At 56.6% G+C, this 17,441-nt stretch overlaps 1 protein-coding gene across 1 annotated transcript in view; it reads left to right on the forward strand.

Moving 5' to 3' along the window:
- ARHGEF10 (Rho guanine nucleotide exchange factor 10) overlaps positions 1-17,441 on the forward strand; it is a 115,325-nt gene that overhangs the window by 2,492 nt on the left and 95,392 nt on the right. Inside the window, 6 exon segments of the mRNA XM_079142911.1 lie at positions 5,876-6,023; positions 8,610-8,765; positions 9,283-9,570; positions 13,302-13,365; positions 15,100-15,176; positions 16,681-16,737. Coding sequence (XP_078999037.1) covers positions 5,987-6,023; positions 8,610-8,765; positions 9,283-9,570; positions 13,302-13,365; positions 15,100-15,176; positions 16,681-16,737 — 679 coding nt within the window. The 5' untranslated portion in view covers positions 5,876-5,986.

A 17,441-nucleotide genomic window follows, 5' to 3' on the forward strand; every position in this document is an offset into this window, starting at 1 on the left:
CCCTGTGAGCGCAGCTTACACAGAGAAGTGCCCCTGCAAAGAGACCAGCACCCCGTGAGCCCAGCTTGCACAGAGAAGTGCCCCTGCAACGAGACCAGCACCCCGTGAGCGCAGCTTGCACAGAGAAATGCCCCTGCAGAGAGACCAGCACCCCGTGAGCGCAGCTTGCACAGAGAAGTGCCCCTGCAAAGAGACCAGCACCCCGTGAGCACAGCTTGCACAGAGAAGTGCCCCTGCAAGGAGACCAGCACCCCGGGAGCGCAGCTTGCACAGAGAAGTGCCCCTGCAACGAGACCAGCACACCGGGAGCGCAGCTTGCACAGAGAAGTGCCCCTGCAAAGAGACCAGCACCCTGTGAGCGCAGCTTGCACAGAGAAGTGCCCCTGCAACGAGACCAGCACCCCGTGAGCGCAGCTTGCACAGAGAAGTGCCCCTGCAAGGAGACCAGCACCCCGTGAGCGCAGCTTGCACAGAGAAGTGCCCCTGCAAGGAGACCAGCACCCCGTGAGCGCAGCTTGCACAGAGAAGTGCCCCTGCAACGAGACCAGCACCCCGTGAGCGCAGCTTGCACAGAGAAGTGCCCCTGCAACGAGACCAGCACCCCGTGAGCGCAGCTTGCACAGAGAAGTGCCCCTGCAACGAGACCAGCACCCCGTGAGCGCAGCTTGCACAGAGAAGTGCCCCTGCAAAGAGACCAGCACCCCGTGAGCGCAGCTTGCACAGAGAAGTGCCCCTGCAAAGAGACCAGCACCCCGTGAGCGCAGCTTGCACAGAGAAGTGCCCCTGCAACGAGACCAGCACCCCGTGAGCGCAGCTTGCACAGAGAAGTGCCCCTGCAACGAGACCAGCACCCCGTGAGCGCAGCTTGCACAGAGAAGTGCCCCTGCAACGAGACCAGCACCCTGGGAGCGCAGCTTGCACAGAGAAGTGCCCCTGCAACGAGACCAGCACCCTGGGAGCGCAGCTTGCACAGAGAAGTGCCCCTGCAACGAGACCAGCACCCTGGGAGCGCAGCTTGCACAGAGAAGTGCCCCTGCAACGAGACCAGCACCCTGGGAGCGCAGCTTGCACAGAGAAGGCCCTGTGGCCTGCCCCAGCACTCTCCCTCCGACGGCCCTCCTGAGTTGCCAGGCCTGGAGATTTGCTTTTGCTCTCCCTCCCTCCTTCCCTCCCTCCCTCCCTTCCTTTCCTTTCTCTCCTTTTCTCCCTCCCTCCCTCCCTTTGTGTAAATTTTCAAAATCTTAACTATAAAATGGAGCAGTCACTTTAGATATGTTATTCTTTCTTTCCGTTTTTGCCGTTTCTTGCCTTTCTTAGTATCATGAACTGACACCTGCTAGTAGGAAGTACTCTGTGGTTGCTGATACTTCATTAAACAATGGGAAAACATGCAAAATATTTCTTAAAAATCGTAGGTCTAAGTTTCTTTGTTTTTTGTGTATCACCTTCCCATATGAGACGTGATTTCATACCATAGAATGTGGTGTCAGAAGCTGTGACCGTCATGTGGTGGGGGTGCGTACCTGGTGGACGGTTTGTAAGCGAGCGTGTGTGGAGCCTGTGGCCCTCCATGTAGCTGGTCTGGCTGGGTCAGCGTGCAGCACAGGTGCAGGCTTCTCTTCTGCTCTTGCTGGGCTCAGGATCTTGAGGAGTTGCAGATGGAATGAAGGAAACACAGAGCAACTGAGAGCTCTCAGTGCAAGGAGCCGGGTCCCCAAAGAAGGCACCGGCTGCGTCCTGACTGGGGCATGCTGTCTGGGGGGTCAGCAGGCCTTCTTGCCCTATGTCATTTTTTTTTTTTTTTAAAGGAAAGATTGTAGATGTTCACTTTGAGATATAATACTGAAAGGAAAACTTAAGAATCACTTTTATAGCTGGTTTTTGACCTGGGTTGTCTAGTGTGGAAATTAAGAACTAAGTGTACAAGAAAGGCCTAAGGATTCCGTATGTACTTATATGTATATATACGTGTGTATGTGTCTGTGCGTGTACATATGTATATACGTGTATATGTGTGTGTATATGCAAATATACTTCAATACCCTTGTGTGTGTGGTGCTGGTGATCCAACCCAGGGCCTTGTGCATGGCAGGCAGTTACTCTCTACCACTGAGCTACTCCCACACCCCAAGAATTGTATTTTGATAAAAATGTTGTGTGCACACTTATGCCTTGGGCTTTGATTTTTTATGAAAGGAGAAGAGTGGTGGTCTCAGTTTGGTTTCTGATTCCCTTCAGGAACATGAGGAGGTGGATAGAAAGGCGCTGGCATGTGAAGTGGCAGTGCCCACCTGAACGGAAGCTGCAGGCAAAGGCTGAGGCTGTTGTCTCTGGACAGGCTGTGCCATTGGATTCCAGCACATCTTGGCAGTGGTCTGGCCCCATCTAATCAGGTCCTGCTCTACCTTCCTGCAGAGTGGCTCCAAGTGGCTTGGGAATGTAGGGTGTGTGCGGGATGGTGGTGGGAAGTCTGTGGGCTTGCGTAGCCCCACCAGGGAATCCAGAGCTGGCGATGACGGCCTCTCAGGTCCAGGGTTCCTGTGTGGGGATCTCGCGGATCTGTTCCTCACAGCATGTGAAGCGTGAGCCCGGCCATATTGGGGGCCAGGTGGGTAGGATGTTGCTAGGGCTGTGCAGTGGCCTCTGCTCTGGGCCAGGCCAGCTTGCTTCCTTCCCACTGCAGGGCAGCCCTCTTGCTGCAGAGGGGATGAGGAAGCCCATTCATGCCTTGTTCTCCAGCACTGGACTCAGCAGGCCTGTGGGAAGCAGCCCACACCCAGCAGCAGTGTTGATCCCTGCTCAGCATGCCGCCTGGATCCTCTGAGGAGCTTCACAGATGTCACTTTTGTGAACTCTGAATTCAGCCAGCAGAAGCACTTCAGAGTGAAGTCGATGAGAATCCCTGGCTCTGGAGCTCTTGCCCTGTCTGTGTGTGGCAGGCCACCTTTCAGTGGATCTGAAGTTGAAGCTCTTCTGTAGGATTTGGAGGGTTCCAAAGGGGCACAGTTCTCTGCATCCGGCCCAGGCCCCAGGGTCTAAAGTGGAGGAATGTGCTGCACAGCCTGGGGGTGCCTGCTGGGACAAGGGAGGCCCTCTGCTCCTGGAGGACAGTTTAGACTTGCATCTCTCCCCATGACTTAATAGGAAGGAATGTAAGGTGCAACCTTTTGCCAGACGGCCGAATACCTGGGAACTAATCTCAGTTGACTGGCAAGGAGGAAACTGTTTTCCAGGATGTGAGTCTGCAGTAATCCCTGGGCAGCCATGGAAAGCTGGTGTTTGCCCTTAGCTCCTGCTGGATTTGGGCTTATTCCTGGAGCCCTAGGAGGGCAGAGGGTGGTCTTAGTCCTCACACAGGGATCCTACTCGCCCCTGCCCTTGCACCAATGGTGGCCACCTAGGAACATCTTCCCAGGGTTCCATGTGACTCTGAGTCTGCAGGGGAGTGGGAAAGGGGCAGCATGGCTGCACAGGACATGCTGAGGATCACCCTCAGTGCCCTGGAGAAGTCCAGCACAGGCCCGTAGCTGCAGCCTTGCCCCACCCCATCACTGCTCCTTACCTGACCCTGGCCACAGAGCCTTCCTGCCCACCCCACCATGCCCGGACCCCTGGCCCCAGATCAGCCCCTGTTCAGGGCTGCCTGTGTGGGTTTCCTTTGTTCTAAGGCCTGCCCCTGCAGGACAGGAGTGACCAGGCCGCCCTCCTACCAAGTCCCAGCAGCCAGCCCCTGCATTCCTCTGGCCCTTCCAGCCCGGCACTCCCTTTCCGCAGAGCTGGGCTCTAGGCCTTTCCAGGAAGCTCCTTGGCTCCTGGCCTTGGGCAGAATGTCTGACCTGTCCCCACTCTGTTCCTTCCGTGGGAGGGATTCTGCTCTGGACTTGCATGTTTCAGCTCCCCGCAGCCAGGAGTGTGACAACGGTGACACCACCTTCTCAGGCGCCCCTGCTGGGATGTGAACTCTCAGAGTAGGGGCCCTGCATCTAAGTGCAGGCAGGGACTGTAGCCCTGGGGAATTTCACAAGTTACTCAAACTCCCAGAGCCTTACTATCTTACTATTATAAAGACGATTTTTCAACCAGCATGTGGGTAAATGTTTGTAATCCCAGTGACTGGGGAGGCTGAGGCAAGAGGATCATGAGTTTGAGACCAGCCTTAGCAACCTAACGAGCCCCTCAGCAATTAGCAAGACTCTGTCTCAACAAATAAAAAGGACCTGGGATGTCACTCCCTGGTTAAGTGCCCTGGTTCAATCCCCAGTACCAAATAAAGGCTACTTGGAAGTCTGAACCTGCACGCATGACGCTGCCAGGATAGGTTCTCTTTCCCTCTTTGCCCCACCTTTCCCTCTAACCTTCGGGACAGTTTGGTTTGACTCTTAGCTCCTTGCTGTTTGCTCTTTGTCCTGGTCTAATCACAGACTTTCTGTTTGGTTCTGTTCCATCTTCTTGGACTGGACCTGGAAATTTAACAGGGCACAGATAAGCAAGGACAGGGTCACCTCTGAGGGCTGACCAAGGGTACCGAGTCGGGCCTGGCCACACAGCTGGAGGCAGGTCTGATGACCCTCCTGGGGGAGTGTTCTGCTCTGTTGTTTATGAATATACATCTCATTTCATGAGAAAGAGTCACAAAGACGTTGCCACACCAGGTCAAGGTGAAACCAGCTCAGGTGCTCAGATGGTGGTTTTCTCTGGACGGCCTGGGTACGTCCCTGAGCAGATCCCTTAAACCTTCCGAGCTGAGGCATCTCAACGGAAACAGTCCTCCCCTGGTGCTGTGAGCTGATTGGGTTGCTCCACGGAGACCAGCCTTCAGGCCTGTAGTGCGGGTGTCGCTCCTGCCAGGTTCCCAGTGCGTGTGGAACCCAGCGTGGGTGGAGCAGGAACCTGGGAGCCGAGACTGCGCATGCAGTGAGGAGGGCCAGCTGCCACGCGGTGCGCAGGCTCTGGTCCAGGTGTCGGCGGCGGCGTCTGGGTGCCTGTGAGGGGCTCCTGGAGGGAAAAGCGGGGCGAGGGGGGCACGGGCAGGGCGTGGCTGGTGCCCGGCCGGTGCCCTGGAGCCCTCTGCATCTCAGGATGACAGCCTTGGTGGACATTGCCAGCTCATCTAGTTTGCGAACACACTGACTTTCTCCTGAAAGTACCAGATCATGTTCATTAATTTGGCTAAGAGTTGGTTGGGCTGGGCTAGTGGCTTAGGTGGTTGCAGATGAGTCCCAAGCTGCGAAGCCAGCAGTGGCCCTGGGCGGGCAGCTGGGCAGTGGAGGAGGTGCTGGGGCAGGTGTCACAGTCCGTTGCACCCTTTGTTCCTGATGTGGGACGGAGGTGGAAGCCAGCGGCGGGTGCGCCCTGCGATCTGTGCGCAGGATGCCTTCTCTGGAGCAGGGAGCTCACGAGCTTCACGAGCTGGCTGTCACACCTGTTTTCAGACTTTTTTTTTGGTACATAAGCAGATAAAAGGAGAAGATCCAGTCATGTGGAATATCCTAACCAAGACTGGTTACTTGTTCACTCAGAGGAAGCCTAGGAAACAGTCAGTTTCATTCTTAATCCTGAATAATTCTTTATCCAGAACTGTTAAGGTTTTAGTTGAAGGAAGAGGAGGCAAAATATCTGGTTTATGTATTGACTTTTCCCTTCAGAATATTGTGTGAAATTAAGCAAGGACTTGCGGAGGTGTCAGTGGGAGTCCGGCCCAGGGAGTCCTGGCTGTGCAGTAGCCTGCAGGTGTGCTGCCGGGTTGGGTGGGGCTGCGCCCACGACCCTGGTTGGTTCTGAATGCCATCTCGAGGGAGACTGGCACGTGTGCGCAGCTGGTGGTGGTACGTTCTTTAGTCCCAGCTGAGAGGGACACTGTGTTTCCTCCTTACAGGCCCACCTCTACAAGGCCTGCAGGTGAGCAAGTGACGTTTGCCTCACCAGCATGTGACGGCCAGTGTCTGCTTCCTGCAGGGGTGTCTGTTCCCTGACCAAGTGACGGAACATGGACCAGCGGGAGGGCCTGCCCCCCGCTCCCACAGGTGCGTGGCCTCCGCAGGGGTGTCCAGGAGCCTGGGGCACTCGGGGCTCTTAATGAACACTCCCTGCTTCTGGGATCACTAGGCTGCTGGCGAGTGGGCAAGTGTGGGCAAGAGCGCCTCAGCGAGAGCGACGAGGTGCCCTGGGACTCAGGGTGTGACTTTGAGTGCCCCAGCTTAGGCTGGTGCACTTGGGGGGTGCCAGGCTTCCTGTCCTAGGCATCTTGGGTTCCTGTGGGGTGTTCCTTTACCCACCCGAGTGACTGATGTGGGAGGAGAAGTGGCTTCCTGCTCAGAGGCCACATCCCTGTGCAGGCCCCGGGCCAGGGCTAACATCCCACCTCCAAACACGCAGCCTGCAGGGACCTGGAAGGGGGCCAGGGCGTCCTCTCCTGCTTCCTTCCTCTGTGGCAGCTCAGGCCAGGTGGACCTTTTCCATCCATCCGCACCAGGTACCGCTTTCTTATCACCTCTCCAGAGCCCAGTCTGCGTGGTGGCCACACCGGGGGATGCTGGCCACAGGCCCATGGTGGACCTCACTGTTTCTGCAGCAGGAGTCCCCCGGGCTCCCTGTTGTGCTTGGGAAACACGGCCTGTGTCCTTGGCGTCCGCTGAACACGGAGGGCCATGGGGTGGGCAGGGCAAAGCTGTGCAAGCAGCTGGCTGCACTGGTCTGGGGCTCCTCTGGGACCCAGTGAAGTTGGCCTGGAGGCCGTGGCCTTGACTCTGGTTCACCCTGCACTGCCCACCACGTGGACCGGCCCTGCTGTGCTGCCCCAGGAGCAGCTGTAGGCAGAGCTGCTGCAAGTGAGTCAGGGACCCCGAGCACCAGAGCTGACCGTGGCATGCCACCCACACAGATAAGGGGTCAGCAGGGTGGAGAGGCCCCCAGGAGAGCTGCCACATGCCACCATTCGCAGGAGCTCCTGCTGCGTGGGAAAGCTGGCCTCTGAGGCTGGCTGGGCTGGGGACCCAGGAGGCACAGGGTTTGCAAATGGGTGGCAAAAGGCCGTGGTCCTGCTCAGTTCTGCTGCTGCCCTGGGCTCTGGGCGGGTCTCACGTGTGGGCCTCAGCGTATGAGCCCCGACCCTTCAGCCACGATGCCCAGGCTTGTACTTCCAGTAGGAGATGTGGACATTATTACCATGCTGTGACGTGCTGAGGAGACAGTTGCCGTTTGGGGAGATTATACATAAAAGACAGTCAGGAAGGGCGGACAGAGCAGCGCCTCCTTTAGCCTTGTGGAGTCTGAGCATGTTCTTGGCCTCCAGGCTGGCCACCGGCCCTGCCACTCAGACAGCCATCTGAGGTGTATAAAGAGATCACTGTGGAAGATGCTTTGGGGTATTTCAGAAAGCAAAACTCACAGTTCCTGGTTTCGAAGTCACACTCCCAGCAAGAGCTGTCTCTGATTAATACCAAAATCCTGCCACAAATCACGTCTGGGAAAGTCAGCACTGTTGCTATGTCAACCTCAGTATGTCAGCTCACGAGAACCCGGGGTCTGAAGGCCGTGAGGGTGGCCGTGCTGGGGAAAGGCTCAGCTTCCCAGAGAGCAGCCCCTGGGCCGGGCCAGGACCTCCCTTGCCTGCCCTGGGCCTGGGAGATCAGTCTTGTCACGTGGCCCCAGCCGGCCTGTTCGTAGGTGAGAAGAGCTGGAGCCGTGCGGAGGCCTGGGCGGGGGTCACAGCAGCCGGGCACCAAGGCCGAGGCCCCAGCCAGTGAGGGCAGAATGAGGGGGCCAGACTGGGCTGAGCAGGTGGGCATCCTCAGCACCAGGTGCCTGCCTTCCTTTCCCTTTCCTCTCTCCCTCCCTCCTGCCCCCTCCCTCCTCCCCTTCTACTCCCTCCCCTCCCTCCCCTCTCCGCTCCCCTCTCCCTAGTCCTCCTCTCTTCCCTTCTTTCCTTCTTCCTTTCCTCCCTCCTCCCCTCCTCCATTTCCTTCCTCCCTCCCTCCTCCTTCTTCCCCTTCTTCTCTCTCCCCTCTTCCCTCCCCCTCCTCCCCCGTCCTCCCTCTTCCCTCCCCTCCCTCCTCTCTCCCTTCCCCTCTCCCTAGTCCTCCTCTTCCTGTCCTCCCTTCCTCTCCTCCCTCCTCTCCTCCCTGCCTCCCTCCTCCTTCCTCCCCGCCTCCCTCCTCCTTCCTCCCCTTCTTCTCGCTTCCCTCCTCCCCCCTCCTCCTTCCCTCCTCCCCCCTCCTCCTTCCCTCCTCCCCCCTCCTCCTTCCCTCCTCTCCCCCTCCTCCCCCCTTCTCCCCCCCCCTCTTCCTCCTCCCCTCCCTCTTCCCTCCTCCTCCATATCTCCCTTTCTTTCCTTCCTCTCTGCTCCCCCCTGAGCTATTCCACAGGGTCCTTTTGCTTTTATTTCAGACAGTTTCTGAGTGTCCATTGGCCTGTGCCTCCTCTCTTCGCTTGTACCACCAGGTGGTCCTGGGCAGTGAGGGGGCCTGTCTGCCCCTTGGGGATGCTCTGGGTGCTGGTGTTGCTCATGCTTCCCAGGAGCGGGGCACCCACTGGTCTCCGTCCTGGTACAAAAGGATCCTTGTGCCAAGGGTAACTGCTAAGCTGGTAATGCATACTTTCTTAAACTTTAGAAAACGAAGTGAAATATGACCCTAACAGCAATGAGGAGGAGGAGGGGGAGCAGTTCGACTTTGACAGTGGAGAGGACGTTCCAGAAGCAGATCGACAAGCCCCGTCCGATGCTGGGGCGCGGGGCCAGGAGGCAGGGGAAGCTGCTGCCCCAGCTGGTGAGTCCCTGCCTGCCCCCTGACCTCCTGGGCTGCCTGCCCTACCTTCCTCCAGCCGGGCACTGTGGGCAGGTCTTCTGGGGAGGCATGTGAATTTGCTGTCATCACCACCCTCCACTGTGTACGAGGCAAATGGCACTGCTGTTTCCTGATAGGAAGGCCTCCTGCTGTTCACCTTGTTGCGTAAGGGTCCCAAAACACTGCTCTGTGGGGCAGGCTCACCGTGGGGTGTGTCCAAGACCGGAGGCCTCGGCTCAACTCACCTGTGGCCCAGGGCCAGCTGCACCTTTCCTTATTGCTGGGAAACCTGCCCACGTCTCCTTGTGGCTCACCTCACTGCATGAGCCGTCCTGGGATCTGCCAGACAGTGTCCGTCTCACCTGTGTCCAGAGGGGGTGTGGACCCCTGCATGGACCGTGGCTGCTTGTGCCCTCTGGATGTGTCAGGCAGATGCTGTGCGCCCAGAAGGCCTGCTGTGCCTGTGGATGCTTGCTGACAGGTGCCTTCCACCCTCCAGGAGGTGAAAACAGAGCCGGCCCAGAAGCGGAGGCAGTGGCAGAACCTGCCCCACTTGCGGTCCCAACCAGAGTGAACCCTTATTCCGTCATCGACATCACGCCGTTCCAGGAGGACCGGCCACCAAGCCCTGACCTGAACGCTGAGGAGGAAGCCGTGGCTCTGCACGTGCCCAGCGGGTACTCGGTGCCCGTGCCCTGCGGCTATGCCGTCCCTTCCAGCCTGCCCCTGCTGCAGCCAGCCTACTGCAGCCCCGCCATCTTCCGCGCGGAGTCTGTGGATGAGGAAGGTACTGGCCGGTCCTCCCCGGCCCCGGCATTAGGCGTCCTTATGATTGGGTCAGTCCTCTCTGTTGACAAAGGCAAGCTAAGGAGAGACTTGGGAGGTTTTGGAGTCACGTCTGGGTCCTAGCGTGGCCTCCGCAGACCAGCGAGGCCATGTGACCGTTGGCAGAGCTGACCCAGGTGCCCCCGCCCCACTTTCCCCGTGGCACTCCCATCACTGCTCGGCGCGTGCTGTCCCGATGCCACCTGTCGTCCCAGGGAGGAGGGTGACGAGGAGAGGAGAGAGGGTGCACTCTGATGGCGAGGTGTCTCCTCTGCCCGGCAACAGGGTCCTGAGTGGAGGCCAGATGCTCTGGTGCTGCCCACACCAGTGAGGAGGTGCAGGGGAGACCCTGGGGGAGGCTGGGAGGGCCCAGACCACTGCCATGCCCGGGTGTGCAGCCAGCCACCAGGGGTGACGGGCTCAGCCACCTCTCCAGCCTGCCTCCATCAGGCCTCATCACTCAGCCTCTCTGCTTTGTAGAGCTTCACCTCTCAGCTGGGAAAGGGCAGGGCAAGGCCTCCGATATTGTGGCCAGCCCTGGTGGGATCCAGGTTCCCACCATCCCTGCAGGATGCCACGCAGGCAGCTGGAGTGCAAAGTGGTCCCTCTGCAGAAGTGAGGTCGTTCTGCAGAGGCGCCCAGCCAGCGTCCTGTCTGAGTCTCTGCTGACTTGACCACGGGCACTCCTGTGTGAGGGACGGCCCACTCCTGAGGAGAGAGGCTCATGAGAGTGGCCCAGGAGTGAGCGCAGTCTTGCTCCTGAGGAAGTTCCTTTCTAGTAATAGAGTCTCTCCTCTAGTTAATAGCAACTTAGAAAAGCACCTTCTTTAAAGAAAGCTCTTGATTCTGACCGTCGGAAGCCACAGAGGGGTCCTAGGGTGGATGTCTTCTGCAGCTTGCCACGAGGCTGGCGGTCTGTCCTTACTTGGTAACAGCGGGGCTGGCACCAGGGAGAGGGTCAGGAGATTTCCCCTTGAGGAAAACGTGCTCATTTTAAAGTGGTTTGCCGTTTTTATGGGTTATTTATTGATTGAATATCATTTAAAGTAGCTTAAAAATCATTCAGCATGATCTTAAAACAGCTGCTTACTATTTTTACTCTCAACCAGGAGCTAGTAATGAAGCTTTGCAGTGAACACTGCCGAGCGTGCTGGAGCTGAGGAACGAGGCCCTTTGTGTCTACCTCTGACCTCTCTGAGCCTGCTGCTTTCAGCTCCTGGTGCCGGGGCTCTGCCCTGGGGAGGGGCTGCCATGACCCTCAGGGTCGTGGGATGCTGCGCTCACCGGGCCCCACCGGGATCCTGGCTGCGCGCAGGGCTGGAGGAGGACGCCAGTCAGGCCCGGCGCCGGGCCAGCCCGTGCAGAGCGCAGGAGCGTGAGCGCAGGAGCGTGAGCGCACGGGCAGAAGCCGTCAGGCGTCCCCACGGTCGAGGCACTGCCCAGACAGCCCTGCAGACGTCGCTGGAGCTGGGAGGGCCGGAGCTTCAGCCTGTGCCGCTTCCATGCACGCGTGTGTGCTTTGTGTTCTGTGGACCTTGGGACCCCATTGGGAGCACATTTTGCCTAGAAGCTGGAAGTTTTTAAGCCTGTCATTTTTTTTTTTTAATTTTAAAGTCTTATTTGTTCTGATTTGTTCTACATGGCAGTGGAATGCATTTATGCATTTTGAGAGATCGTACATAAAGGGAGTGCACTCTCTCATCTTTCTGACTGTACATGTTGCAGGATCACGTGGGTCATGCAGTCATACATGTACTTGAGGTAATAGTGTCTGCTTCACTCTACTGTCCTTCCTTCCCCAGCCCCTTCCCCTCCCTTCACTCCCTTCTACCTAATATAAAGTAACTATTCTTCCCTATCCATGCCCCACTTACTGTGAATTAGCATCCGCACATCAGAAAAAACATTCGGCCTTTGGGTTTTGGGGTTGGCTTATTTCATTTAGCATGATATTCTCTAGTTCCATCCATTTATCTGCAAATTCCAGAATTTCATTCTTCTTTAAAGCTGAGTAGTATTCCATCATATATATATGTACATAGGTAGATCACATTTCCTTTATCCATTCATCTGTTGAAGGACATCTAGGTTGGGTCCATAGTGTAGCTATGGTGAATTGAGCTGCTGTAAATATTGATGTGGCTGTGTCTCTGTAGTTTGCTGATTTTAAGTCCTTTGGGTATAAACTAAGGAGTGGGATAGCTGGGTCAAATGTTAGTTATTCCAAATTTTCTGAGGAATCTTCATACTACTTTCCAGAGTGGTTGCACTAATTTGCAGTCCCACCAGCAATGTATGAGTGTGCCTTTTCCACCACATCCTCCCAACATTTATCGTTGCTTGTATTCTTGATAATTGACACTCTGATTGGAGTGAGATGAAATCTTAGTTTTGATTTGCATTTCTTTGATTGCTAGAGATGTTGAACATTTTTTCATGTATTTGTTGATCAATTGTATCTCTTCTGTGAAGTGTCTGTTCGGTGCCTTAGCCCATTTATTGATTGGGTTATTTGGGTTTTTGGTATTAATTTTTTGGTTCTTTATCTTTCTTAGAGATTAATGCTTCATCTGAGCTGCATGTGGTGAAGACTTTCAATCTGTAGGCTCTCTCTTCACATTATTGATTGTTTCTTTTGCTGAAAAGAAAGTTTTTTAGTTTGAGTCCATCCTATTTATTGATACTTGATTTTACTTCTTGCGCTTTAGGGGTCTTGTTAAGGAAGTCAGGTCCCAGGCTGACAGGGTGAAGATTTGGGTCTACTTTTTCTTCTAGTTGCAGGTTCTCTGTTCTAGAGCCTGAGTCTTTGATCCACAGTGAGTTGAGTTTCATGCAGGGTGAGAGATAGGGTTTAATTTCATATTATTAAATGTGGATTTCCATTTTTCCCAGGCCATTTGTTAAATAAGCTATCTTTCTCCAGTGAATGTTTTTGGCATCTTTCTCTAGTATGAGATACCTGCATTTATGTGGGTGTGTCTCTGTGTCTTCTATTGGTACCATTGTTCTCCATGTCTGTTTCGGTACCGATTCCATGCTGTTTTCGTCACTGTGGCTCTGTAGTGTGGTCTGAGGCCTGGCGTTGTGATGCCGCCTGCTTCACTCTTCCTGCTGAGGATGGCTTTGGCTTATTTTTCCAAATGAATTTCATGACTGCTTTTTCTAGTTTTGTGAAAAACGTCATTGGGATTTTAATAGGGATTGCATTAAATTTATATGACACTTTGGTAGTATGGCCATTTTGACATTTGAAAGATCCAAAAATTCCTACCAAAAAATTTCTAGAACTATTAAATGAATTCAGCAAAGTAGCAGGATATAAAATCAATACTCACAAATCAAACACATCCCTCTACATCAGTAACAAATTCACTGATCAGGAAATAAAGAACACTACCCCATTCACAACTGCCTCAAAAAAAAAACCAAAACACTTGGGAACCCACCTAACGAAAGCGGTGCCCGAGCTCTCTGATGAGAACCGCAGGCACTGAGGGAAGAAGCGGAAGGCCTTGGAGACGGGGTGACCGCCGTGCTCCTGGACAGGCAGAACCCATGCTGCCAGTCTTCTTGGTGTGACGTGAGCCTGCGGTAAGGAGGGAGCCAGGGCCACGCCCTCAGACAGAGCAGTGAGCGCACACAGGCTCCGTGGCTCCGTGGGATGTGAAGCATGGGGTTCTTCTGTCCCCGCAGGAGCTCTGGAGGGTGCCCAGGACCACCAGCCTGCTTCCCTAAGTTCTGAGGACCCTCCACCCGGGTATGTTGACTTCCTGCTGTGTTCTGAGGCCCTGCGTGATTCCTGTGGGGTCGCATGCGCTGACCCCATGTGCCCTGGCTCCTGCCCTTCCCTCAGCCTCCTGCTGCCCATGGTGCCAAGCTCCTTCCTACCTCAGGCCCTCCCAGTGCCTTGGGCCTCCCTTTACCCAGCGTGTGGTCACCAAGTGCTCTTGCCCATGTGGGGCCGCCCAGCATCCAGAGGGTGGCAGGTGAAGGGGCTGAGTGTGTGGCCGTGCTGGCCTCCAGCATGGCTTGTGTCTTCCCCTTGGTGGGTAAGGGTCGAGAACCTCAGACGTGGATCCTGCCACGGTCGGTTTCTGGGGAGAAAGACTCCCGTGTCGAGAACCAGCCCCCGTGGCCAGTGCAGTGTTGGGCCGGGAGCCTGACCTGGACTTGGATCCGCGTCCCTGCTGGTGGGCCAGGGCGGCGGCGGCAGCAGCCTGGGCGAGTTGTGGGAGGCATGGTCTTTCTGAAGGGCGGGAGCCCGAAGAGCACCCTGACCAGAGCAAAGGTTTCCCAGCCACAGGGTTTTAAACACGGAAGCACTTAGAATGATTTAAAAGACCTTTCCTGCTTTCTCCCAGCTTCTCTTGCTTTTTGAAATTAGCTTTTTTAAAGAGGCAGTCTCGCCCTTGAAGGGTGCGAGAGCACTCCTGTCTGTGTGGTCTGTCCCAGCGCCAGGCCCCTCGCTCTGTCCCCACGCGGCCCTGGTGCGGACTGTGCAGTGCACCTGGGGACTCTCAGCCCCACCGTCTCGCTTCTGCAGCTCCAGTTCTCTGTCACCCCAGTGCAGAAATGCTAAGTGAAGAACTCCAGAAGTGAGCGGTTCCTGAGCGTTCCGTAGCGTCTGAGGAGCGTGATCCAAGTCCGGGGACCTGACCCCTGCATTCAGCACGCCTGCTAGTCACCTAGGCCATGCAGCACATGAGGGTCGGTGCTGCCTGCAGCGTCGGGCGTCCACTGGGGTCTGGGAGAGTCCTGGGACGTGGGCAGACAGTGCTGCCTTCACCCTTCTAAGCCTTCAGTGAGCCAGACAGTGCCCAGAGGGCATGCCTGCAGCGGCCCTGCCACATCACTCTGGAAGGGGGCTCGCTGTGTAGTGGCTCCTGATGCTTTGCTTCCCTGTGCGTCTGGACACTGGCCCTCTTCCAGTCTCTTCTTTCCCATGAACCTCTCGTGCTGCTGCGGTTCCCCCAGGAAGTGCCAGCAGGATGCGAGCGTCCTGGGCCTGGCACCCTGGTGTGCCTTTGGCAGCAGCTGTGCCCTGCAGGTGTGTTGCTGAGGGCCTCCAGTGAGTCTGATGGGAACGTTGGTTCCCATGGTCCAGGGCAGAGTGCAAGTCCCACTCAGGCCCCGCGACGGTCACCCATGGGCAAGGCTGACCTCGGCCCTCTAACCTGGCCCATAGTGGAGGTGAAAGTCCAGGCCTGCACAGCCAGCATAGTGGGCAGTGAGGTGGCAGACCTGGAGGCGAGTCAGGCCTTCCGGCAGGGACGGTGCTTCTCCCGTGTCCTCTGGGGCAGTCACGTGGTGTGTGCAGGGCAGCTGGAGCACTTACGGACTGGTCGGGTCGAGCTTGAACGAGGGACTTCCTGTCGTCCCACCTGGGAAACTGCGGTTAGCGGGCCAGCCGCGCGCACGCCGGCACGTGGTGGGCTCGCTCCTCCGAGGCTGGGGCTTCTGCGTGTGGTGAATTCGTGGTGTTTTCTTTCAGTGGTGACCAAGGCAGCAGAGGAGGCAGTACCCTCGCCCAGTGGACAGCGGATCCTGCCAACACGGCGAGGATGGAGAGTGAGTACCCGGCCCCAGGCTCCACTTCCCTCCGGCCGTCCAAGCTCTGACGGCACTGACTTATTCAAGATGTCACCGAGGCTGAGCCTGCGAGGCGTCCCCAGGCTCTGACAGCCCCTGGCTCTGCACCTGGCACTCCCCGCCCCCTCGCGCCTTGGCACAGACTGTGGCTGGAAACTAATGTGTTTAGTCGCGACTCGTGTCGGTCACGTTGCTGAGAGGGCTGGGCGTTCTTGCTTGCAATTCCCGGGTGCCACTTTGTCCCAGATGGTCTTGACCAAGGGTGGCAGTGGTGCAGCTGGGCCAAGGTCAGACCACGATTCCACGTGGGGTTTAAGAGGCAATATTTCAGCTGATTCATTTGTCTTTAATTTTCAAGGAAAAGCAGGTTGCTCTCTGCTCATGCCTTTTGTGACCCCCGGGCCTCTAGTGCCTGTACGCTGGCTTGGGGAAGCCTCAGCAGCTGCCTCTGAGCGTGGGATCGCCCCCGCAGAGCCTCGCTCTGGCTCTGCTCCTGACTTTGCAGGACACAGATCCTGGTGTAACTGGCTAGATCTGCCCGGGCTGTTGAATCAGGATCATCGCATAATTAAATTATCCTCTGGCTCTTTGCTAGTAGTTTTATTTCCGATGCAAAATCTGCCCCTGTTTCTCCTGTTGCTCACTTTTGCAGTCTGGCCGATTGAGAGCAAGCTTGTGAACAAGCAGTCCCTCGGCCCTGCCTCGGAGAGGGCCGTGTTTGCCGGGGCCCCCGTGGAGCCCCGTGGCCCTGAGCTTGCCAGCAGCGGCCTCTGCCGTGTCCCTGGCCGTGGGGTGGCGAGGTGGCCAGAGGAGCTCAGTCACCTCCCCTGCAGGGAGCCGTCTCCCTGAGGGTTTCCCTGGGTGAGAGCTTGCAGCTTGGGTGGCCTGGTAGGGAGTACCGACTGATGAGTGCTTGCAGCACTGACTCCAGGTCCTTCCGTGAAACAGACCTTTGAACTCAATGCCAAGGCCCTGCTTCTCTGAGGAGGCCGCGCCACCCTGCTCCTGAGGAAGGGCACAGCTCCACAGAGAGGCGTGGAGACATGGCGCCAGCTGAGAAATGGTCCAGCATGCCAGGCTTGCGGGCTCCACGGAGCCACCGGTCCCTCTGAGGGTTTCCTATCTCACGTGGTACCGATGCCCCTTTTACTTCCCAACTCTGAATCTCACATTGCACTTTTCGTAAGTGAGAACCGTTTAACGTCACCAGCTTGCCTGTGAGAGCCACACAGGGATGCGAGATCGGACACGGGTTGCAGCACGGCTCGCCTGTTGGTGGCCGTTCACAGCTTGTCCCGAATGGCCCCGCTCATTCCCCGCAAGCTGTGCCGCCCACGAGCAGCGCCCCTCCCCAGTGGGCCAGGTAGCTGCTGCAGTAGATTTCTCAGCAAGAGCAGCGTCCCAGGGGACAGTGGTCCAGCGATGGTCAAGCTACTGTGGTTGGTTGTGGTTGGTTTCTAAAGTTTCTTCCCCTTCGTTGCAGATCCAGAGGAAGCAATTTACGATGATGTTCCCCGGGAGAATTCAGACTCAGAACCAGGTTTGCTCTTTCTGCAATGAGCTTGGCAGTCTTGCCCTCTGGGGGAACAAGGGGCTCTTCGTGTGTCCATGTCCCCCGGGCTAGGTGCACGTGTGTTCTGCATCCACGGTTCTCATGTTGTCCAGTGGCTCATTGATGTGTTGGGGTTGAACACTGGTGTGTCTGCATGCGTGTGGACAGCACGTAGGCAGAAAGAGTGAACCTACGGTAGGTAGGAACAAGGAGATGAGACAGGTGCAGCCAGGAGAAACCGCAGTGCCCAGCAGGCGACGTCAGTGAAGAGTGGAGGCAGGATGAGCCTGCACTGCAGAGGGACCAATGAGACCCCCAGAGCAGCACTGCAAAAGTCACACTGAGAACCCTAGGGCAGCACTGCAGAAGTCACACTGAGAACCCTAGGGCAGCACTGCAGAAGGACCACTGAGAATCCTAGGGCAGCACTGCAGAGGTCACACTGAGAACCCTAGGGCAGCACTGCAGAAGTCACACTGAGAACCCTAGGGCAGTACTGCAGAAGTCACACTGAGAACCCGGGGCAGCACTGCAGAAGGATCACTGAGAATCCTAGGGCAGCACTGCAGAGGTCACACTGAGAACCCTAGGGCAGCACTGCAGAAGTCACACTGAGAACCCTAGGGCAGTACTGCAGAAGTCACACTGAGAACCCGGGGCAGCACTGCAGAAGTCTCACTGACAAACCTAGG

The sequence above is a fragment of the Sciurus vulgaris genome (genome assembly GCF_902686455.1).
Source record: "Sciurus vulgaris genome assembly, chromosome: 5".
In the NCBI taxonomy this organism is placed as follows: Eukaryota; Metazoa; Chordata; class Mammalia; order Rodentia; family Sciuridae; genus Sciurus; species Sciurus vulgaris.